Source organism: Sceloporus undulatus, chromosome 4 (genome assembly GCF_019175285.1).
Source record: "Sceloporus undulatus isolate JIND9_A2432 ecotype Alabama chromosome 4, SceUnd_v1.1, whole genome shotgun sequence".
Taxonomy (NCBI): Eukaryota; Metazoa; Chordata; class Lepidosauria; order Squamata; family Phrynosomatidae; genus Sceloporus; species Sceloporus undulatus.
Window position 1 is genome coordinate 51,745,291 of NC_056525.1, and position 25,613 is coordinate 51,770,903.

The 25,613-nt window shown below is 39.5% G+C and overlaps 1 protein-coding gene across 1 annotated transcript in view; it reads left to right on the forward strand.

Annotated features, from left to right (window-relative positions):
* Positions 1-9,194, forward strand: part of LOC121928955 (laminin subunit beta-3-like) — a 36,982-nt gene extending 27,788 nt beyond the window's left edge. The window contains exons 4-5 of the mRNA XM_042464285.1: positions 8,613-8,734; positions 9,182-9,194. Of these exons, the coding sequence (XP_042320219.1) occupies positions 8,613-8,734; positions 9,182-9,194 (135 nt within the window). The remainder of the gene's footprint in view (positions 1-8,612; positions 8,735-9,181) is intronic.
* Positions 9,195-25,613: the final 16,419 nt, after the last annotated feature.

The following is a 25,613-nucleotide window of genomic DNA, read 5'->3' on the forward strand; positions in this document are numbered from 1 at the left end:
GTGGTGTCTCCTTCCTTGGAGGTCTTTAAGCAGAGGCTAGACAGCCATCTGGGGGATGTTTTGATTTGGATTTCCTGCATGGCAGGGGGTTGGACTTGATGGCCCATGCGGCCTCTTCCAACTCTATGATTCCAGCTAAAGAGCATGGCACTGAAGAAAACATATACTTTATCATTTATTGCAGTTTTGGAAAGTACCAGGCAACAGCATACATAAACAGAGTACAATAAGCAATCTCTCTTTTATTATTATTGAACCAGATATGTCAGTTGATTAGGCTAGGAAAGAAGTTGAGATAGTATTCCTTGGTGGATAAAGTGATGTTATATCATTTAAGATGGCAATGATTCTCCATGTTTTAACTATAGAGAAGCCTGCTAGATAAATGGTATAAAGGTTCAGACCGTACGAAAGTGTAACATCTTATTTGCCATATACTATAGCTTAGTGGATGCATGATGTCTTACATGTAATAGGATGTAATGAAAGACATAACAATGTCTATGTTTCTCCACAAAGGAAGTATGTATGTCTATGATTGCTTTTAATAAACAACCTAGAAGACTAACAGAGAGCCTAAACATTAGAAATATCCTGAAATTCCAGTACTTTAAGAAAGCTTAAGTGGAGTGTTGATGTTAACTCTGCTCGTCTGGATTTTACTGTGGTTACAAGCTGGATGTCCTGGCAACCAGAAGAGGACAAAAGAGACTCTAGAAAGATACTGATTAGCTGCCAAATGGCAAAGGACCATTAATCTCTCAGTCTAAAGAGATGGAGTGGAGAACCACATCTGTTTCTGAAGTGTCAGCCAGACAACTCTAGTGTCACATCAAACTATAAGCCCCAGGATTCCATAGGATGTATCTATGGCAGTTTGGAATCAGAGTGTTATAGCTCTTCAGTTTGAAAGACCCATAGCAGTCCCAAGCTGGATCCCATATATAGTGTTGCACACTACTCCAACTTTGCAGGGAAATATACAATGCAAAATATTTAGGGGCAGGTTCCAAGAGAGTATTTCCTAGGACCTAACTTCATTTACACCTGAGCCAAGTTCACATGTGATTACTGAGATGTTGAATGAAACCTTTTTAAAAAGTGATGATGAAACTCTGGAACCTGTACCAGTTCCAGTGGCTACCAATTTGCTTCTAGACTCAATTTAAACTCCTTATTAAACCTTGAAACACTATTAATAGCCTGAGGAAAAGTTAAGTTACTATTTTCTCCCTCAGTCTTAAGATCAGCCTCAGAGATCATGTATCCTATATCAGGGGCAGTCCCTCTTCAAGGGTAGTATCACTGTAAAATGGGAGTGGTGATGATCTCCTTGCAGAGATTTTATAAAGACAACTGCGGTAATCATTTTAAACTATTGTGCAAACTAAAAATGTTTTATTGTGCATTCCAAAGATGTTGAAAATCTAGTAGATATTGTCATCAATGTTTTGATATTTTAGTTCCTAATGACTGTTATTTAAGTTGTTCATCACATAGACAGTTTCATTTGGAGGAGGAAAGTTGATTAACATTTTTGTTAGAAACAAACATGAACAAGTACAGTCTCCTTTTAAAATATTTTTAAATCTGGCTACTGTACAGTTTGAATCATGGTTACTGTGTGAAGATCAAGGCATAGACTTGTAGCTGAAAGCGTCTAACGCATACTTAAAGGCATCATTTAGCATGATCAATGCTACAAAATTTTGAATAGATCCAATATATTTTTTCCTGAAATAAATTTATATGAAGTGTTTATTCTAATTAGCTTACAAATATTTAATACAATTAACATCTAGAAATGTAAACAAAACAAGTCGTTAATGCACATATAATTAGGAAAAATTATAAAGTTGTTAAAACTGGAGTGATGAAAGTCTCAAAATTATCAATGTGTTCATTAAAAAGGCATTCCTGTACTATTTACACATTTACAGCAATGGTTCTGAAATTGATGGGAGGAAGATGGAGTAGAAGAGTTTGACAGAGCTGAGCAGAAGATAGGAACAGAAGCTGCGAGTATGAGCTTTCATTTCTTTTTATTTCCAAGTCATTTATTCATTTTGTTCCTTTTTGTAAATGTTCCTCCCATTCATTCCCATGGAATAGAAATTAACTATGCTATCTTCAAGCCTGAGTTGTTCTTTTCTCTGTTTGAGGCATGTGCTAGAAAACAAGGAGGCTTTGGATCCCGAAGATCTATACCAATCCACCCTTTTCACCCTATTGTCACCAGACCTCCAGTGATGCAGGAGCAATGGCTGTAACAGGGAGGCCACCAGTACACTGTAGTACATGTTTTCTTTCAATTGTAGATGTCTTTTTTTCTGTGGCTGCAACAGGAGGACCACAATGCCCTATGATTTGCAGGATGTCTCCTAGAGACAATAGAATGCAAGTTCTAAAATGCAGTGGAGGAGAATAAAAAGAAACAATAGTAGATACATTTCTATTTATGAAATGGCAGATCCAGTTGATTTCACTGGGAGAGAAACACAGGCTTATGCGTCTAGACCCTAGAATTTAGGGCTTAAATAAATGGGACTGAAAAGTACTGAAATATGTGGGATCAAACCCACATATTTGAAGAACAAGGACTTTGTTCAGCATTCTTTACAGCATGTACCCCTATGCTAGCAATGTTTACACATTCACTATCTGATCAATTACTGGTAGAGATGACAACTTCAGTGGTCAAAATGTGTTTACAGAACACACAAATTTAACTAATAATAATTAATTGCTTATGAAGAAAAATTATTTGGAAGGCACAGTAATTAGCATGTATTGTTTCCAAATGGCATTTGCTTCTACAAATCTGCTAACAGAAGAAATATGGTATGGATAATTCATTGTCTAGCACACTGTCTTCAACCTATTGTATTTGCCTATCACTGCAAACTTCAGTTGAGATACATTTATAATTAATTTCCTTCAGCAGATGAAAAAATTAATAGGAGAGACTCTGATCTGTATGACTTTGAAGTAGGCAGCAATTTAGTCCAAGCTATTCTGGCTCATTGATTCTGGTAATATACTGTAGACATTGATACAATTGATTTCCTCATAAAATCATGTTGGTAATGTAAGTTTTATCAGCACAGCAGCATTTAGAATCATAGAATCATAGAGTTGGAAGAGACCACAATGGCAATCCAGTCCAACCCTCTGCCATGCAGGAACTCACAATCAAAGCATCCCCGACAGATGGCCGTCTTGCCTCTGTTTAAAGACCTCTAAGGAGGGAGACTCAAATAGATGACCTTCTGGTTGCTGGATTTTTTTGTGTGTTTTAGAGAACATTGGAACTCAGGTGCAGTGAAAATAGTTTTGCATTAATCTCAGTTGCTTGAAAGAAAGCACTCTGACAGCATCTACCAAACATCCAAAAATGAAAGTGTTACAATCTGTCCTCTGTCAGTTGGACCTGCAGTCCATTTTGAAAGCTGTCTTCCAAAAATAGCTCCCAAAATGCCACATGGGAGTCAGAGGCCATCATGAGCCAGACATATAAGTAGTTTCATAAATCCAGGAACTGAGGAAGGCATCTTTCCACAACCACTTGCAGTCATTGCTTTATTACATTTATACACAAACCTTTCTTTCCTCCAGTAGGATGCTTAAAGATGCATACATAGGATTTGGGAGATACTTCTTGCAGATACTGACCAATATAAATCGGCATAGCTAAGCTAGGTTGCCCCAGCATATGCATTCAAATGATGTCCCTTTACAATAGTTTAATAACTCAGGTTGAACATGTATAGGAAGTAGCTGGAAGATTTATCATTCAAGGACTCCTTCACACCACACCAGAAAAAATTTACTTGAAACCTGAAATTGAGCAAATTATCCAAAGTAAAATAATAATCAACCTTTCCCTTTGTCTTTTCTGTAGCAAGAGATTCTGCAGAAACTGACTGATCTATCAGGACTAGGAGCCTTTGTATATCAACCCAGAATTACAGAATTGTAGACCTGACACAGTCCAAAAAACTTGTCTTAGGGAAATTCCATTGATGTTCCAGTCTTGCGCAACTTCCATTTACTATCAAAGAAACTTGCTAGCAGTGAAGTGCCTGGCATATTGTATCCTTGATGTAAGAATCGCTTAAAGAAAATCTACATTCAGCAAAATGTCCTTACTAATAAAATCATGCCAAATGAAAACACAACCATCTCTTGCTCCCCCAATTGAGTTTTAAATATTTATACTTTCCTTTCATGTTCTCTCTGGGAGCTGCCTTGGGTCCCACTCTGGGATAAAGGTGGCACATAAATGAAATAATAAATAAAAACATAAATAAATCTTCCAGCAAGGTTTCCTGAACAAATAGCAAGTTAATGTATTCATATGCACAATTCCAAAAGGCCATTTCTTGGTGTTATACCTACTGGGCAAAACGTTTTATTAATTTCAAATAGAGCTTAGTGAAAATACTCAGCCCAGACTTTGTTTTGGCTGGATAGATGGGCTCAAATAAATTTTAAAATGGGTTATGCTTCAGAGGGCTGAGTGTAGTCAAAGAACTTTCATGTAGTCTAGAATGCCTCAGGAGAAATGATGCTCTATAGCTGAGAATTTCCCCTTGGGTACAGAGTTTTTCATTACAGTAGACTGCTGAGAGCTGCCAAAGCTATCATTTGAAGCAATGGCAAAGTTTTCTTTTCCTTGATTAAAAAAGAGAGAAACAACAACAACAAACTACATTGTCTTCATATGTATTTCCTCTCACATGCAAAAAGTTATTTAATTTTGCCCACCTCCTCTAAAGTCACCAATATTTACTCTGCCTCTGCCTTTCTCTGTCTCTTATTCTCTCTGTACCTCCACCCTAGTACTCCAGACTTTTGTCAAAGATGATTGACCATGTATAAATGAAAGGTATTTGGTCTAACTGATTTTCAAGCAAAATAAAAAAAAATGATAATAGGGAAGAGAGGAGGAAAAACAATTTTAAATCTTGAACTTTCAAATGCCAAGCAAAATGTTGAATATATTCTCTCTTTCTTTTTCTTGTCTCCTTGTAAGATTGGGAAATCTTGAGTAAAGAAGCCAAAAAATATTTCTCAGACTGAAGAACAGTTTATACACAACAAGCACCAGAACTGATTAGTGTGATAATCTGGCTGAGCAACTGATCATGCCATAGAGGAAACAATGCATTCATCTAAGAGGAGACAAAATATTCTTTGAAACAGGGACTTAGTCATGACCACCATCAGTCAACCATGAGTGGCAGATGAGGCTCTTCAGACATACCTTTCAGCAGATATGCTGAAGAATGAATTGCAGTTTTCCCATAGCTTTCTGCACTAACATCATAACTTGCCAGACTATAGCAGTACTGTAGTTAAAAGTGTAAAACTAAAATTGTCTTTACAAATAATGGCAGCAATCCTGTTGAGGAGTTATGAATGCATTACCATCATAGTTACATTTCTATACAGTGACATCCAGCCCAACCTCCACCCCTAAAAACATTCCAACTTACCAGCAAGCAGCTACTGCTATCAACAGGCTCCATTCTCCTGTTGCTTGGGATGGATCTGACCTTTTCAACCCCTCCCATGAGTGATCATTGTTGCAACAGGCAAAAGCAGGGTCCCTGTCACAATCCCCCCTCACAGCAGAGATTGCTCATGGAAGGGGGAACAACTGTGAACAACTGTGAACTAGTTTCTGAGTGACAGGGAAATGGACCCCCATTGATCACAGCAGCTGCTTCATGACCCCTACATATCTCCTAAATTAGGAATATGCAGGGATCATGAATACAAAACATTTACAACTGTGTAACTCTAGGTTACACATTTGTAAATCTAGGTGATACATTCATAACTCCCCAACATCATTCCAGCCAATTTGTTTTAATAATTCAAATAACTGAAATAGGTTTCTTGTGAGATAAAGGCTAATGTCTTGGCAACATTGATCCCTGTGTGGTATTCCTGACAAAACTGCTTATAAAATTATCATCGAGGCTAAAACTTCAAGGAACAATTTCTGAAATAGATTGCTCTTGTTCCTTGCTGCTTTAAACTGCTGGTTCAATAGCTGTGGAACAGAACTTTTTAGCTGGTAAGTGAGCAATAGGTGGTTAGATCGGACCTTCACAACAGTCATTGGTTGCATATGCTCTCTATTAGGCTGACCAGATTAATATATGAAGGTGCCCACTTTCTTAGTTAAGTCTTATAGTCTAGTAAATTTATTTGGCATCTCACTGTGTGATGACAGGTGGCCAAGTACTATAAAAATCTAATTAGTTCTGCATAATCATTTCCACTATAGGTTTGTTTTCCAACTTGAATTCTGTCAACAATGGAAAATAAATAATATTTAGGATTACCTTAGTTGGTAAAAACCAACCAATTTGAGACTGTCATACTTTAGACATATCATGAGAAGACATGATTCACTAGAAAAGATAATAATGTTGGTCAGCATGGAATGCATTAGGAAAAGAAGAAGATCCCATTGAAAAAAGCGGTTGCCCGACTCGGCGGGCTGACTGCTTTGCCGCTAGATGCAGCGAACGACTACAAGCCCCAGAGTGCTCTGGGGCTTGCCCCAGCTCCCTATTGGTGCGCGGGGCGAAAGGGATGCCCTTCTGCCCCGCGACGCTCGGGGAGCTGGGCTCGGTGACCAGGAGTTCCGGTCCTCCAGGGCAGATGATTGGTTCAGCTGCCCTGGAGGAGGAGTCTCCTGGTCAGGTGGTACTGAGGGCGGGGCTTAGGCCTATATAGGCCGTGCTGCCAGCCCCGGCCCTCAGTCAGCGCTTGGCTCTGGATGGTTAGGAGCCAAGCAGGAAGGGAGGAGGAGCTGAGCCTTCTCCCACCCACCCACCGCTTGGGTTTGGGTTTTTTGTCACAACTTTGGGGCGGCAGCATAGGCCAGGATCTGCACGGTGTGGTACCAGGGCTACGGAGCTCTGGTTTGGGAGTCAGTCGGGACCCGGGGGCGAATAGGGCAGGCATATGGCCATTGCGGGGGCCATAACACGAGAGCGCCTCCTGGTGACTAGAGGCTTAGCGAATATGTGAACACATGGCAGAGATGCGGTCATACGGTGTTCCTTAGCCCCTAGGTCATCCCAATGCCTGGTGGGTGCCAGGTTGTGGTTAATCAGACAAACGTGGGGTTGTTTGATTTCGCAGATCCTGACCTCATGCTTTGTGCCAACCCTACCAATGGTTTGCTTAATAAAGTTGTGGCCTTTCCTCCAGCACGGTCTGTGATTATTCAGCAGCAGCATCTGAGGCAAACAGAGTAAATCAAGGAAGCCACAGCCCTGAGTTTGCAAGACCTGACAGGGGCTGCTGATGACAGGAGGACTTGGAAGTCTCTCATGCATAAGGTCAGCTTAAGGTAAAGTGAACTTGATGGCAGTTAACAACAGCAAACCTTCATCTATGTAATTATATCAGAGTAGTGCACCAGTAGAACTCTGCCCCAAAATATCTAGGCATTCAGCAATGAAAACAAGTGGAATTCCAAAATAAACATATAAAAATGATGTACCTTTCTAGTGCATGAGTTTATACACTCAGGGGACTACATGTGGCAGTTGGGTGGCCTGGCTTGCTGAAATGTTGTCAGAGGTATAGCTATGGTGTGTGTGTGTAGTGGGGGGGGGGCAAATGGGATCATTGCCAGCCCAACAAGAATTCTGCTATCTCATAATATTTTCCTTAATTCTTTAAATTTCTAATACTGCTGTAACTTAAAAATTCACTTGCACATTGAGAAGTACAAATTTAGACATCCAGAGAAAAAGAAGTTACCAAAGGAATGTGAACACACTAAATATAAAAGTTCTGGAATAAATGATTTTCCATATCTCATTCTCTGGAAGCTAGACATTTGTGTAATAATTTTGTTGTGAAAGCAGTGCCCTCATTTCACACACACACACACACACACACACACTCCACCAGCTATATCTCTGCATGTTCCCATCCCCCTTCATTTATATTCATTGCGAGAATTTCAGTTTATAAACTGTGAACATTGTCCCCTATTCCATGAACCCATTTTAGGAATACAAATTGTTGACTCTCCTACAAGAAACCTCCAGCTTCACAAAACATAAAGTACCAAAGTACTACTCTACTGGACAGCAACTTTTATTTTAGAAATTATCTTTAGCCATTTTCTAGATGAATGTAGGGGGATGAATGTGGTAACCAGAAAACTAAGGCCATTTAAAAACATTACACACACACTGAACAGGCCTTCAATCCACACACCCCATTGTTTCTCTGATAACTCCACTTTCTATCATCAGCCTCTGGTATAAGTTAATTAGGGCCTTTTGCAAGTGAATTTTGCTTTTATATTTAGCACATTATTTGAAGGGGAAGGGTATGTAATTAAGATGTTCTGCAGGCAAGGAAAAAACAATGGTGAAGAATGGAGGGAAAATCCCCATTTTAAACTGAAACAAGAATCCTTAAGTCCTTTTTGGGACTGTTTTATTGCATAGGAAATGTGAATTTGTTTTCCATTTCTTGAGCAAAGTCCACACAACTTCTATAAAGGAGATAGTTTCATTGGGGGGATAAAACATAATCTGAGCACTCAATGTGTTATGTTTTGCTTCCAGGCAAGTGAAATTAGCACTCTATGTAGCACATCAAATGTAGTGGTGATTGATGAAAAGGATGTAGCTGTACACAGTTATGGACACATGTTGGTTTATGACACAGTTAGTGATGCAGACCACAAGTACATCCCTACACCATGCCATTTTTTGTGCATGTGGTGTAGTGGTGACATTCAAACTATACAGTATATACTTCACTACATTGTAGATATTTCACACCTTCTGCCATATATTTGCTATTCTTGTTTTCTTGCTTTAACTTTTTTTTTTGGTGGCGGGGTGAATCAGTAGATCTGATAGTTTCACTCATTCTTGCTGGTCAAATGTTTATTTATCCTTAATACCCCAACATTATATTGTGTATTCCTTAATACTGGGAGAGAAAATGTTTATTACAGCTAGTTTGAAAACAAGCAAAATAAAAAGGGGAAAGAGAAAATGGTAAGGGAAGGCACCACTGTTTGATTGGGGAATAAAAATAAGCTTGGGATTATTACTTTGCATTTGCTGTGATACTGCTTCTTTCAATGTTATATTAATGTGTAGGTTTCTTCTTGTTTCCTGCCTAGTTCAGTTCAGTAAAAATAAAATTTCTTATATTTCTTGGGCTTCTGTGAGTTACTTGGGAACTGCCTCTAAACTCCTAAGGGAACAACCATAGCAGATAGCAAAAGCAAGTATCATGTCTTCCAGATACTTTTAATATCTTTGTTACTTACATCGAGATGTTCTGAAATTTTGGTGTGTGTAATTTTCCACATGACCCCAGATGGACCCTGCAATGCAGTCCACCAAAATCCCCAAAGCAAGGGGACATGTCCACACTACACCCAGATGAAATCAGACTAACAGGACCATTGGGGGACAGTGCCCTGGGTCTTTTTAGGGTAAGCAGATAGTTTAGAAGTTGCAAATGGGACATTAACACCTCCATAACCAAAAGAATATATCACCGGATGAGCCTGATGGGCTTAATCAAGCTCCCACCCCCACCTTGAATACTGCCAGAGCATGACTTCACCCATAGATGTGAAATCACTTTTGTCCAGAGGCTAGATTTGGCCTATATAAGTTCTCCAAAACCCTCACTTAGTGTGTTAGTTTGGATTCCATGGGGACACTCTGTTTCTGTGAAACCTGACTAGCTCTGGTGCACTCATTCATCTCCGCTCATCAGAACAGCCATGCCCCACTCTGCACCAACCAATTGTATCCTGAAGTATCCTCATGTTTGTGTATCACCGTTAGTTCAGCCGCCAAACTTTTCCATGCTAATTTCTGATTTCCTGAGCATTGCATAAATGTGTGTGTTAGTGACTTTGTGTGACTTCCCCCAATAAAAGAAACAATTAATTGTAAGAATTCTGCCTTTGCTCAATTCCTTGGATATTCCTTTCTCATGGTATACAAAAGAGGGTTGTTTGTTGCCTAACAGGCTCTAAGCTAAAGTAAAATTCCCTTACACAGATTTTGGCTACATCTTACAGATTTTGTATACCCTCTGTTAGAATGCTCTTGAAAATGGATTTATTTTTATCCTTACTTTTTACATTTTAAAATCAGTGAGCAAAGGAATATTGGAAACAAAAATTGCAAAACTGGAATGTATCCACAAACTGCAGTCCATCAACAGTGGGTTGAACAGACACAATAGTTTCCTGGCATATTTATGCATATTACAGCCTCACAAGGGCACTGTTAGCCAGTTTATCACATGTCCTTTCTGATTCCCATACTACATTCCAATACACATTCATATATTTATATACTCACCTCGCGTTTAGGCAAGATCCTTTCTCTTGCCTTGTCCCCCCAGCAACCATGGTTAAAATTGAACTTGCCACCTCATCTCCATACCCACAAAGTTTTGAATTTCTATGGTCACTCTCTCACACAGCCTGCTTACATAGGTCTTTCCCTGCACTTTCCACTCCATCTCATGCATCAGAACAAGTAGACTCAAGTCTACGAAAGGTAATGCTACCAACCTCTCTAGTTTCAAAGGTACTACAAAATCCCTTTGCATATTGGTTTTCCAAAGTAACATGGCTATTTCTTTACATTGTAAAATGTTTTTCATAAGAGAAAAGCTTAACAGGTTGCCAGTGGTGGATAAAGGAAGCTTGTGAGTTAGTGCGGCTGTGTGTGCCAAACCCGCCATTCAGCCTAATTATTTTTTTAAAAAATCCCTGTAAAATCAATGCTGGCCGTATAGTTATCCCTTTCTGTCACGTTATCATCTTCCATTAGGGGTCACTCATGTGACTGAGCTCCTCTGGAATCAGTTTACAGTGAACGAAGGCAGAAAAGAGGACAAACACTGGATAAAATGATGAATCATTTCTTTAAATAAAGATGTCATAACATTGTATTGTTGTATTCTTTTGTTCTGTACACCACTTTGATCAATGCAGGAAAGCAGTATAGAAATAAATTATTATTATTATTATTATTATTATTATTATTATTATTTATTGTAAAGTTTTTAGTTTATATTTTTGGTAAATGGACATTTCAGTTTATTTGAAATGTCAAATCACTTCCAACTTACCTTCCTTTTCTCCCTAGAGTCAGGGTATAGATGGCTTGTTTATTGATAGTACTTCTGAGATCTTATTGACAACAGAAATACATATAAACTTCACTTTTCATGTGATCACCCATGTATGGGAATGGAGGGGCCATAGCAACCAGTGCTGTGACTAGCCGTGTTTGCTGGCCATGTCGCCATCAGGCCATGTTTTTAGCTACCTTACAAAGGCACCAGCATGATATATGTAGAGAGTTCCTCCACACAAGGGAGAGCACTAGTTAAGCCCTTTCATGGAGAAACTTCACTTACATAGCTTAGAATCCACATAGGACACCTGTACACTGTACATGAACCTAGCAATGGACATTACTGATGATCATGACCACTAGAATGTGCAACAATATAACATAGCCTAATATGCTTTCAATTGGTGAAGGAGCTCAGCAGACTTGACATATATAGCTGTTTTTGGCAAACTAACATTCTTATTTTTTATTATTATTTTCACAGTCTATTAGGTGGTTAATGACTAGGGGTTTTGATTCTGTCCAATCATTTAGATATCATGACAATGTGGCATATTCCAAGCAGGGTTAATTTTTGCAGTTGTGCTATTGTGATCCTATCAATGGAAGTTTCATTCATATGTTTTGTCAGTCTATTTGTAATTGCTCCAAGAATATCTATTACTGTGGGGACCACAGTTGTTCTCTTTTGCCAGAGCCACTGAAACGCAATTTGTAGATTTCAATATTTCATAATCTTTTCTTTCTCTACCTCTTTGATTCTAATGTTCCCTGGGATTGCCATATCTATAATCCAATTTTTCTTTTTCTCAGCTTCAGTTATGTCTGGCATATTAAATTCAAATTGTTTGTTAGTTTGAATCTTAGAGTTCCACAGGACGTTACATTTATTACAAGCTTTTCAAGCCAACCACAGTGAAAGAAGTGGACAGAAGAAACAAAACAAAACAAAACAAAACACAAAAACCAGATTAATGATGGAATAGTGTTGTTGTCATTATTGCTTATTGCAAGTCTTTATGACCCATCGGCCACATGGGGTTTCAATAAGTCTAATGCATATACTTCATCAGAGATGAAACAACGGATTGACAAAGCTCTTGTCTGCCCCCAGGGCAGTTTATGGAAGTGACCGAAACACCAGAGGTGGCAAGATAAATTTCCATCTGATCAACATGGCATACACCTCATGCAAAACTCATAATCCCTTTTCATTAAAATTTATCTCAATTCATTCCCTCAGAAAAGCTACTGAACTGGGAGAAAGGAACTCAGAAAAATAGAAGGATCTCAAAGAAAGAACTATGGTTGAGGTTGGAGACTTCCACTGAGAGGAGGTGAAACGTTAACTACAGGCTCACAAAAGGATGCTAGAAGATACTTGTTTCTCTAAAGGGACTTGCATAGTCCAATTTTGTAAAATAGAGGGAACAGTATAATAAAATATCTGTTAAGACTACCTTGTATCTCACTGGCTATTAATGAACCTGGTCCAATGTACTCATTCCAGAGGATGGACAAAGGGTCAGTTTCAGCATAAAAGCCTTCTCCACTTCTGTATCATTACAGTGGTTTGGACATTTTATTACATGGCTTTAATTGACACTGTAGGGTCTTTCTGGGCTTGGGGACAATTTCATATCAGCCAAGTGATCTGATCTTGGTCAGTAATGAATCACTCAAGATTAGGGATAGAAAGAATATTCAGCATTATTCATTCCCAGGCTGAAAAGCAATTTTCCTGACAATCAGAGACAACCCCCACCCCAAAATCTGTAAGAATAATGGATCAGTGAAAATTTTCCTGAGTTTTCTTCTGGTATTCAAATATCCCAAAGTGTTGCAGAGGATTTCCTATGCAGAAAAAATGCAACATACAGAACAAACTCTGTATGTTGCAAAGAAATGTGTTTCATGGCCAGAAAACATATTCTGCACAGAACATGGGAGTGGAGAGGCTTTTCTCAAAACAATACCTTTGCCACACCTCAGGACATTTGGATAGCAGAAGAATACTACAGTGTGATATTCATCTTCTCCCACAGCGGAGATAAAAATGTTGTCATCATTTATCTTTACGTGTGAGGATGAAATAGTTGAGGATTTACCTCCTGATGCATCTTGATGATAATTTTGAAAACAGAACTGGAATAATTCCATGTTATTTATTTTTGAAAAACTATGCATTTGCCAGTTGGCTGATCAATGCACACGTCATGAACTTAGATTTTAGTCCCACCTTACACAAACTTGGCATCACCACAACCAGATAATTGTTTCTTCTAATTTTTCAATTCTTTAATAATGCTTTTATCTGTAGGCTTTTTTATTATTTCTTTATCTTTTTCTTGGATCTTCTCCAAGATTTCTTGCATTTCTTTTGTTCTTTTTTTCCTCCATTAGGAAGCCATGGCATGGATAACTGCCTTAGATGCATCCCATATTACTTCTTGTATCTCTTTCCGTATTCTCCTGAAAGTAACATTTCAGTTGGTCCTTAAGTTGTTTTTTGTTGCCTCATCCTTTAATAAATATTCATTCAATCTCCAGGAAAATTCTTTTTTTATTGTTTATATTCCATTGTTATCAGATTGTAGTCCAATATTTTCTTTGGTAATATCTTTAAGTTGTTAATTTCAGATGTATTCTATTAATTAATCCAAATCAGTTCCAATTGAATATTTGAACAGTCCAAATTAATTTATTTTAAATCCAAATTAAAACTCCAAATTAATACTCCAAATCAATAGTCTAAATCATCTTTCAATCCAGCTCAAATGTATTAATTTGTATTAAACAGTCCAGATCAGTTTGTCTAGGTCAGTTCTATTATAAAGTCAGTTTTATTAGGCAGTTCAAATCAACTTTCTCAAAACAATTTTATTAAACAGTCCAAGTCAAATTTGCTACCATGTCTTTTTCTTGTTCTTCACCCTTTGTTTTTGCTTTCCCCCTCATCTTCCTTTCTCATTCCTATAGCTCACTGTCTTTCTTGTCACTTTTATGTTAACATCACATCATCCTCTGCCTCCCTTTTTCTAGTCTTCCCTCTGTTAATTAATACACACTGTCTGCCATTAAATTTCTGGAGCTAATTAAGGTTTCAGGGTTCCTTGGTTTAAGAAGTTCTGTTCCACAATTATATCTTTAAATCTTTGTTGTTATCTAGTATTTTCAGTTAATCAGGTTTTATTGTCCTATTACAGTATTTCTTTTGCTCAAAATTGGTTTCTTCCCTTGTCTTTCCCACACACTCTCAACTATGGAGTCTCTTCCACTTTAACTCTTCTCCACTTTCACTTTCTCACTTTCACTCGTACACAGTTCATTCAAATCACTCATTTCCCATACAACGTTAGTCTCAACTTCCAATGGAGTTTTATAAGTAGAGGATCTCTGAGTTCCCACTGCTATTTAATTTAGTTTCTTTCCTTTTCTAAATAAAAAGGGTCAGTGATGGAGCTATGCTGCACTCAGCCCCAACTCATGGCTGCAGTTTGCCCACGATCTCTTGGAAACCTCCACGCTGCTGTCCTCTGGGATCAGAGAATCCTTGGAGATTTGGTGTTAGCCTCCAATATAATAATAATAATAATAATAATAATAATAATAATAATAATAATATCTTTCCATAGATCAAGGTGGGTTACAAGATGCAATAATATACAACAGCATAAAAACAGCAATAAAATGAATTAAAAAATTACAGACAACAACTTCCAAAACTAGCTCAAATACGAATGCAGTGAAGGGAAAGCAGGAATTACATCGAATCAGGGGAAAGCTTGCTGAAAAAGGAAGGTTTTTAGCCCCTTCCTGAATAGGTCAAGGGAGGCGGCCGAGCAGAGCTCGCCGGGAAGAGAGTTCCAGAGCTGTGGGGCTGAGATGGAAAACGCTTTCTGTGCTGTCGTAGAATATTTTGCATCTGGAACTCTCAACAGTTGCTTCCTGGCTGACCTGAGTGTGCGGGGCGGATTATATGGAGAGAGGCGGTCCTCCAAGTACCCTGGGCCCAAGCCATTTAGGGCTTTATTGGTAATAACCAACACCTTGTATTGCACCCAGAAGCGAATAGGCAGCCAATGTAGGTCTTTAAGTACAGGTGTTATGTGACTGGCCCTGGAGGATCCAGTGACCAGTCTTGCTGCCATGTTCTGAACCAATTGTAGCTTCCGAGTATGGTACAAGGGTTGCCCCATGTAGAGCTCATTACAGAAATCCAACCGAGAGGTCACCAGAGCATGTACCACAATTTCAAGGTCCCCCCGGCCCAGGTAGGGTTGCAGTTGGCTTATCAGCCGAAGCTGATAACAGGTGCTCCTGAGATGTAAGGTGGAGCGACAAGTCAAGGAGCACCCCCAAACTGTGAACTGAGTCCTTCAATATGAGAACCCTATGGGCCCATCCGATTCCCCTTTATTGGGGGGGGATGTTTTCTAGCCTTTTTTTTTTTTTTGCTGGATTATCCTAGCTAGAAACGTTGTGACCAGTGTCACTTACCACCTGCTTCTGTGGTTTGCAAGCATTGCTCCGCCATCTTACCAGAACTCTCAGAACTTTCAGGCCCAGCTGTGGGACAGAAGCCCGTTACAAACGGGCACTTTAGTACGTGCTCCGCGTGTGCTAGGGTTAAAAAGGGGCGTCCTTTCCGGACGCCCCCAACCCTAGGATGCATGGAGCGTGCACAAAATGGCAGCGGCCGTTCCACACGGCCGCCGCCATGAGGACATCACGACCACGCCACCTCTATACGGGGCGGCATGGAAGTGACGTCCTCGCTCCGCGCCAGGGCGTCTAGTGCGCCCTTAGCGTAGAGCAGAAAGGAGCTCCATTTCGGAGCTCCTTCCTGGTTTGGTCCGCTGGGCGCAGCCTTCACATATTCTCTGGATAGAAATAACTATAGGCCAGTCTCGTTGTTACCATTCTTGAGCAAGGTGATTGAGAGGGCGGTCGCCAATCAACTACAGGCAGTCTTGGATGAAGCTGATTATCTGGACCCATTTCAAACCGGATTCAGGGCAGGATACGGAGTTGAGACGGCCTTGGTCGCCTTAGTTGATGATCTCCGTCTAGGCATCGACAGGGGAAGTGTGACCCTGCTGGTGCTCTTAGACCTCTCAGCGGCCTTCGATACCATCGACCATGGTATCCTTCTGGAACGCCTGAGAGAGTTAGGTATTGGAGGCACTGTTCTACAGTGGTTCCAGTCCTACCTCTCGGGCAGATTCCAGATGGTGGCGCTAGGAGACAGTTGCTCTTCTAAAAGAGAGATAAAATTTGGTGTACCCCAGGGCGCAATATTGTCTCCTATGCTGTTTAACATTTACATGAAGCCGCTGGGAAAAATCATCCGGAGACATGGGGCAGGATGTTATCAGTACGCTGATGACACCCAAATATATTTCTCTATGTCTCAGACTGATGCAGTGACTAAGGATGGCATCTCTCCTCTGAATGCCTGTCTTGGGGCGGTAATGGACTGGATGAGGGAAAACCGACTCAAACTGAATCCAGGTAAGACGGAGGTACTTGTTATAGGAAACCCAAGCCCAGGTATGGAATTATGTCAGCCAGTTCTGGATGGGGTCACACTTCCCCTGAAAGACTCTGTCCGCAGCTTAGGGGTGCTCCTTGACTCGTCGCTTCACCTGACAGCTCAGGTAGATGCGACAGTCAGGAGCACTTGTTATCAGCTTCGGCTGATACACCAGCTGCGCCCCTTCCTGGAGCAGGGAGACCTTGAAACAGTTGTACATGCGCTGGTCACCTCTCGATTGGACTTCTGTAATGCGCTCTACATGGGGCTACCCTTGTCCCAAGTTCAGAAACTTCAATTTGTACAAAATATGGCAGCCAGGTTAATTACAGGTACTCGTCGTACCGATCACATAACACCGGTTTTGAAATCCCTTCACTGGCTGCCAATTAGTTTCCGGGCAAGATACAAGGTGTTGGTGATTACCTTCAAAGCCCTACATGGCTTGGGTCCAGAATACTTAAGAGATCGCCTACTTCCATACTGTCCGTCCCGCACTCTAAGGTCCTCGGGGAAGAATCTACTTCAGCCAATAAAATCTAGGCTAAGTTCTGTCACCCAGAGGGCCTTTTCCATCGCAGCTCCGAAGCTATGGAATGACCTGCCGAAGGAGATCCGTGACATTTCTACTCTTACAGCCTTTAAGAAGGCTCTTAAAATGGATCTCTTCCGGCAGGCCTTCCCTACCTAGTTCTACTCCCCATTTACTGTGACTTATGTCACTCTGTCCACCAATTCTTCTCTTAAATTTAATGAGAAGAATTAAATTAAAATTAATTAAAATAAAATCCTTGCCTCAAGAAGAAGAGCCCTCCCTCCATGACATCATCATCAGACCTGGGAGGGAGTGAAAAAGAGAGGCCCAACTTCCATCAGGCCTAACTGTGAATGTACTCACTTCGCTCTCTTTAATTTTATTGTATGTTATTTATTTATTGTATTTTATTTTATTATCTTTATTTTTACTGTTGTAACCCGCCTGGATTCCTTGTGATTGGGCGGGCTATAAATAAATTATTATTATTATTATTATTATTATTATTATTCACATGGCTGCGCCCAGCGGACCAAAGGAGAAAGGGGCCAAGTGGCCCCTTTCTCCTCCTCCCCGCCGCTGCGAGGTGTCCTTGGGGCTTGAAGCCCCAGGGACACCCCTTTTCAGGCTGCAGGGAAGCGGCATTTTGCCACTTCCCCGCAGCCTGAAAAGCAGCGGATCGGGGCCTCAGCGGCTGCCGTTCTCTCCACTGAGGCCCAGATACACTAGGGAAAGGAGCGGGTACAGCCCGCCCCAAATGGGTGGTCTGTAACCCGCCAGAGATAGTATTGGCTGCCTTGGTGTATAACCTACACTGGAAACTGGATGAGGAGGTGAGTCCTTATTGGTTCACTCAGCAGTTTTTGATACTATCCACCATGGTATCCATCTGGGTCACCTTGCTGAAATGGAACTTGGTGGCACTGTTCTATACTGGCTTCATTCTTCCATGGAGAGGCAAACCCAGAAGGTGTTGGGGCACTCCTGTTCAATCTCTTGGCCCTTGCCTGGGGGTCCCTCAGCACTGGTTTCTCTGTCCCATGCTATTTAGCATACACAATAAACCGATGGTTGTCCAAAATGTTGTGGTCTTGTGCCACCAGTATGCTGAGGACCCCCAATTTTATTACTTTTTTTCTCTCTCAAGGTAACTATTTCTGTTCTACACCAACAGCTGTCATCAGTAATGGAATGGATTGAAACTTAAGCCAGAGAAAACAGTCATATTCCTGCTGGATGGGGCTATAATTTCTTTGAAGAGGTCCACAGCTTAGAGATACTCTTGGATTCAGCCCTGAACCTGAAATCTTGGTTTCTGTGGTGAAGACGAGTGCAGTTACATAGTTAAAGGTCATTCCCAGAGGCAATAATCTAGCTATGGCGGCACATGCCTTATTGATTGTATTACTGTAATGCTCTTTATGTGGGACTGGCAGAGACCATTTGGAAAAATGAACCAGCCCTAAGAACTCTGGCCAGATTGTTAATTAGGACTGGGTACAGTGAGTATACAACTCCTTTGTTACAACCACTCTGCTGGCTGCTGGTTTGTTTTCTGTTTTAATAGGTATAGGTTTTAATTGCTTTCAATCCTAGTAATTATTTAATGGAATTAGTTATATTATAACTTTTGTGTGATATGGATTTTTTTTAATCTCTCTCTGTTTTAACTTTTGTAAGCCACTTTGTGTCTCATGGCTGAGGAGAAGGTGGAGAATAAATAAAAAAACCTGTATGTTATTAATTACAAATGGCTATCATGCTAATTGGGTGTGTTAGTAAAGACCACCCAAAAACAAATTAAAGGTAGATTAATTATTCAAGATGAACCAACCACTCCACTTAAAGACCCACGGGTGTGATAAAAGAATTGGAAAGGGCTTCTAGGTTCATTAAGTCCAACACATTGCCAATGCAGGAACTCCATAGGTAAAGCATTCTTGACCAATGGCTATTCACTTGAAAAACCTTTGGTGACAGAATGCCCACCATTGTCCAAGATAATCTTTTCCATTGTTAAACAGCTCTTATTGTCAGGACATTCTTCCTAAAGTTTAACTGGAATCACTTTTCTTCTAATTTGAATCAAGTTGTTCTGTCTTTTTGAGCAGCATAAAACAAGTTTGCTCCATCCTTTATGTAATATTCCTGCAAACACTGGAAGATGGCTCTCATATTATCTTTCAGCAGTTTTTCCTCCAGAATCTCTATGCTTTTCCTGATAAGGCTTAATTTGCAGATCTTTATCATATTTTTCACCCTCCGCAGACATCTTCTAGCTTACTGATGTGGCTCCCAGAACTGGACACAGGATTACAGGTGAGGCCTGACCAAAGCAGAATAGACTGCTGCTAACACTTTCCTTGGTCTGGGCATCAAATTGTTATTATTTATTATATTTATTTGTATCCTGCTCTTTTCCCAGGACTGGGACTCAAATTGGTGTTGATATCCTTTTTGCTGCCACACCACACTATTGACCCAAATTTAATTCTGATCCACTAAGATATTTAGACTTTTCAAATGCACTTCTGTCAAGCCTGCTGCTATGACGATAACCAGGACCTCAGCATATAGGTCTTTAAAAGTTATAAATAGCACTTTGAATTGTGTAGTGTGAAGAGGCCATAAAAGTATTTCGCATCCCTATTTGCAAATACTATGGATTCAACCAAAACCTACAAAACAGTGACAGACCATCCCCATCACAGGCCACATTCATTCCTGCAGCAAATCACAAGCCACATTCCTTCTGGTAACAGCATATTGGCATCATTCACTGTGTTATTTTGTTCATTTTGGAAATTAGAAAACTGATGTGACAGAAGCAGTGTGTGTTGCTCCTAAAATGTCTGCCTTCCCAGAAGATACCTACCTTTACTGGAGATGCTCAAGTCATGTTGTGGAAATACTCTTGTTTTCTGTGCAAGAAACAAAAGAATGTAAGAAGAGTATGCCTTACCATGTATACCTGAAGAATGAAGGCATTTATCTGCAACAAGAATATCCCACATCCTTACACATACTACACAAGGGTTATTGATATCAGCTTCTTAATGTTTCCCCAGCCAATTCAAAATGTATTGGTGAGGTGTTTTATGGAGAACCAGAAAGAAATAGCTGAGGTGTCATATTTCATCTCTGTGGCCACTTTTGCACTGAAACCATGAAATGTCTATTGCTGTTAATTAAAATCAAGAAAGAAGATAATGGAACAAACTGTTGATGTTTCACAAATAATTGGATAATTAATAGAAGTGCTATTAGGGGTTATTTTAATGCTAGGAGAGCATTATTGCTAGTAAGATATGGAGCTCTTTACAGTAAGTTTCAAGTTAGGAAATAGCATCCTGGCATTTAAGAAGCTACTCATGCCTTCCATTAATTTCATGTAATATAATATAGAAAAATGTTTATGGCACTTTGTGGTTTTGTTTTGTTTTTTAATTTGGGTATGTATTGTACCATACTGGAGAGAGAAGACTTTTAGCACAGAAGCGGAAAAGAAATGAAAACCAGTAAACAGAAAACTACCCCCATTCCAACACTGACCACATCAATAGATTTCAGGTGTGTAAATCCTTACTTCTTATGTTTCCATGTGCAAAATCACATGATTTTTCTCCTCATCTGTGAGATGGCAAGAACATTTGTTTGAACTCTGGACAATGTTCTTAATTTTGTCCCTTAACTGAATGTTGTGCCACACTAATTCCAATTTTAATTGTAGATTGTTCCTACCACTAGCCAGGCATGGGGGAGAAATCCTTCAATTGTTTAATGAAAATAATTACATGATTTAATTAAGAATGAGGATTTGCATCTCAGTGATCTATGATTTGCTCAGATTAATTTGAAACCTCAAGTGTAGTATTAATGAAAGAGGTGGGGATTTCAAGGCCTTTTAGTACAGAAAACAGAAAATGATCAGTATTTAATATGCAACACACAGTTAAATTATCAAACAGAAAATTGATATAGGAATCATTTTTACCCTTCAGTTTTCCAAGTTCAGGTTGTAAGACCAAAACAAACAAACAAACAAACAAACAAACAAACAAGGCTGCTGAAATATGTTAGGTATTTGAATTAAACAATTTACAATCTGATTTCCCAAATGAAGATCATATACCAGTGTTAAATGTCAAACGCTGTTTTAGCCTGCCAGTTTTTGAGGAATTAACTCCAGGAAACTCTTCTGAGTATTACTGCTTATGAGGTGAAAAATACTCATAAGAAGGATGCTCAGTTTGCCCACCCAGATCGCCTCTAGTGTTTTGACATGAGCCATACATGACATTTACATCTGTAAAGGTGTGTGTGTGTGTGTGTGTGTGCGCGCGCGCATGTGCATAAAATTCAGATCTGGTTTATACATTATCTATTCTCAGGGAAGATGATTCTTGGTTGTGTGTCTTCAAATCATTTCTGACTTATGGTGTCCCTAAGGCAAACCTATCATGGGCTTTTCTTGGCAAGATTTGCTCAGAGGGGGTTTGCCCTTGTCTTCCTCTGAGGCTGAAAAAATTATTAATATTACTAACTTTATTTATGAAGTGCTGTAAGTTTACACAGCACTGTACACAAAATAAAATAAAATAAAATAAAATGGACCTGTTAATGGCGTACATTCTAGAAAATAGAATATAATTGAAACACGATGTCATTCAACAAAATATACAAACAACAGATTAAAATAAAAATCAAATAAAAATTAAGTAATGCCTGGGAATGCTTCCCTGAACATAATAGTCTTTAACTCAGTTTTAAGCTGGGTAAAGAGGAGATGAACCGTACTTGAGAGGGAAGGAGGTTCCAGGAGTAAGGAGCAGCCAAAGAAAAAGGGCAGATCCGAATGTGACTTGCCCAAGGTAACCCAGTGAGTTTCCACGACTGAGTGGGGATATATTTGTAGTCCAGTGCTCAAAACCAATACACTACTGGCTCAAAAGAATATTGTTGTTGTTAGCTGCCCTTGAGTTGATTCCAACTCAATCCTGTAGATGAGACATGTCAAAGAATCCCTGTTTTCCACTGCTCTGCTCAAGCCCTGCAAACCCATAATCGTAACTGTGCTGATCCAGTCTGTCCATCTAGCCTGCAGTCTTCCCCTCCTTCTTCTATCCTCTACCTTTCATAGCATTATTGTTTTTTCTAGTGATCTATTCCTTCATACATGTGACCAATGTATGATAGTCTCAACTTGATAATCTTGGCTTCCAAGGAGAATTCTTGTCCGATCTGTTCAAGGATTCATTTGTTTGTTTTCTTGGCTGTCCACGACATCCTAAGTACTCTTCTCCAGCACCACATTTCAAATAAGTTGATTTTCTTTCTGTTTGCTTCCTTCACTGTCAAGCTCGCACATTTGTACATGGGAATACAATGGCTTGAATGATTCTGACTTAAGTGCTCAGTTGTATGTCTTTACTCTTCAGGATCTTTCTAGTTCTTTCATAGCTGTCCTTCCCATTCCTAAACTTCTTATTTCTTGATTGCAGTCACCATTCTGGTCAGTGTTTGATCCTAGGTACAGAAATTCTTTATTTCAATTTCCTCATTGTCTAATGTCCACAAAAGAAATACATAAATTCAATAATTTATGTATTGCTTCTGTGGTCATTATTTTTATTTTCTTTAAGTTCAGCACTAAAGCTGCCTTTGCACTTTCCTCTTTAACCTTCCTTATTAACTGTTCAAAGTCTGTGCTGTTTTCCACTGTTATTATAGTGTCATTCACATATATGAGCTTGTTGTTGCCTCTTCCTTCTATCTTCACTCTCCTTCTTCTGATTCTAACTCTGCTTTTCTTATGATGTTTTCAGACTCCTTTGCCTATTGGGAACCACTCTGTTTCTCTGAATTCTGTTCTGATGGTGGTCTTTTGTTCTTGGTACAGATTTCACATCAGGACTATCAAATGTAGTTGCACTCCCATGGCTTTGAGAGTGTTCCATAGCCTTTCATGATTGAGAAGTCAAATGCTTTGCAATAGTCTATGAAATACATGCTGATTTCTTTCTGGATTTTTTTTATTGTTTCAGGGAAAATGATTGACACAGAGTTCAAAAACGATGCAAATATGGTAAAAAAGAGCATCATCCAAAGCACTATGACTAATAATAGTGACCAGAGTGTGCCTTCAGTTCCATCAATGTTTTCTCCGAGCATGAAGAGTTTTTTTTTTTTTTTAAACATGCTCCTTCTACTTGGCAGTAGTATTACATTGGATGCCTGAGAGATGGTTTTGGATGATAGGAATTAAAGTTGTCAAATATGGATGTCCATATAATAAAATAATCCATTTCCCATGTCAATATATTACCTGCCCTGCTTTTGCCCAATGACTTGGAAAATCATTTGCAGCTGCCAAGACAGTGTGCTCACTGGCCAAACTGCCATATGTGCACTTATGAATACTGATCTCTTTATCCTCACTTTCTCCTCTCCATTCTGGTAAATTCGGCAAGCAAACACTTCCAACAGGATTGCCATCTTTTGTTTTTGAGCATTTGGGATTCTATGTTTTCCTTCAGCAAGGAATGTAATAATTTGGCTTTCCTTTTCTTCCTCTTTTTTTTAAAGTGGCTGTAGGGGAGAGTGTAGCTCAACATGTACAAAGTGACTTTCACCCTGGATATAACCAACTTTAACTGACCTGTAATGGATGTAAAGATACATTGCCTGTGAGCAGGCAGAGGGTTCTTCATGCCCTTCCTCCATGATTCTGCGAACTATACAGAACTCATAGAACTAAAAGGCCATCATTTCTGGCTGGACTCCTCATATTCCATGAACATACAAATATTCCTATACAAAATATATACCAAGTCTATACTTCCAATGGAGAATATGTGCTCAGTTTTAGTGGTCCAGAAGTGTACAGTGTTATAGCATCATCCCATAATGGCACCACTAACTATTGACCTATTGTATTTTAAAATAACCTTCACATCCAAACCAACATGACTGTCATAGCCTCAGTCACTGGTGAAAGGTGGCTGAACATGTCGTCCTTCTTACACCACAATCAGCAACTGAACAGACCTCCTTTATCCAATTCAACTGTTGCACTATTAAGCTGCACTTGGACCAAATTTAACTAGTCTTACAGTAAGACTAAATAGTCTTACTGAAGCTCAGAAAGCTTGCAACAAGTATATTGTGCATTTTGGTTGGCCAATAAAGGTATCACTGTTGGGTGGATTTTTGTTTAAATACAGGACAGTTAAATATTCATAACTCTAGGTTATAAATCCAATACTGAATGCCAGCCAATAACTGTTTTGCTTTTAAAACTTTAAATCATATAATTATTGTAAGATGTCTTGATCCCCCCCCCCCAAAAAAAAAGCAACCTGTTATCATCATCACCACCACTATGTCCATCAACATTCAGCACTCAGTGGAGTGGAAGACAGGACAAGCTACAACTTGATCTTCCTAGGTCTCCAATTTTACCCCAGGCAAGCAAATAGATTGGATATTCTTTCCCACAAGTAATTCAGAGATGCCTAACCAGGTTAACAGCATCCCATCACATGAATTCCAAAATGAGATTAAGGAGGCAATAAAGGTACTCCACAGCACTGAGTTGTATTAGGTCTTCTCAGAGTGTGGAACTAGCATTTCCTCTGTATATTTGCATATTCTCTCTGGTAACTGTTATTTCTAAATGCAGGGTAGATGCCTGAAGCTGGCGATTGTGCTAGAATATAAATCTCAAACCAGGGGGGAAGGGGGGAGTGTAGATATGGCAAGCCTGCAATAATGTGATGAATGTTGCCAAACACTTACAAAAGAAATTAAAATAAACTGAAACAATGGTAATTCATTGCGACCTACAGCTGTCCTTTATGTTTCCATATGCCTTCTTGAAATGCCAAATAGCCACTGAACATTGAAAAATGGACACTGAAAATGGTGATGGTATACAGCAGCTGTAACACAGGCAGGACTATGATGTGCTCAGGAGATACAGACAGGTCTAATCTGCACTTCAGAATTGATGCAGTTTGACACTGCTTTTACTGCTATGGATCAGTGCTATCGAATTCTGGGTTTTATAGCTCTGATATTTAGCCTCCTCTGTCAGAAAGCTTGGGTGCCATAACAAACTACAATTCTTGGGATTCCATAGGATGAAGCCATGAAAGCTAAAGCACTGTCCAGATGTATTAATTCTGCAGTACATATTAGACCATCATAATATAATAATAATAAAATATTTATTTATATCCCGACTCTCCCTTCCGGGATCCCGTCTCTCCCTTTTGGGATCATGACTGGCTGGCAGCAGCTCAAAAGGTGGGTGGAAATTATAATCCAAATGATCAACATTGTTCTAATACCTAAATTACCTAAATTATAA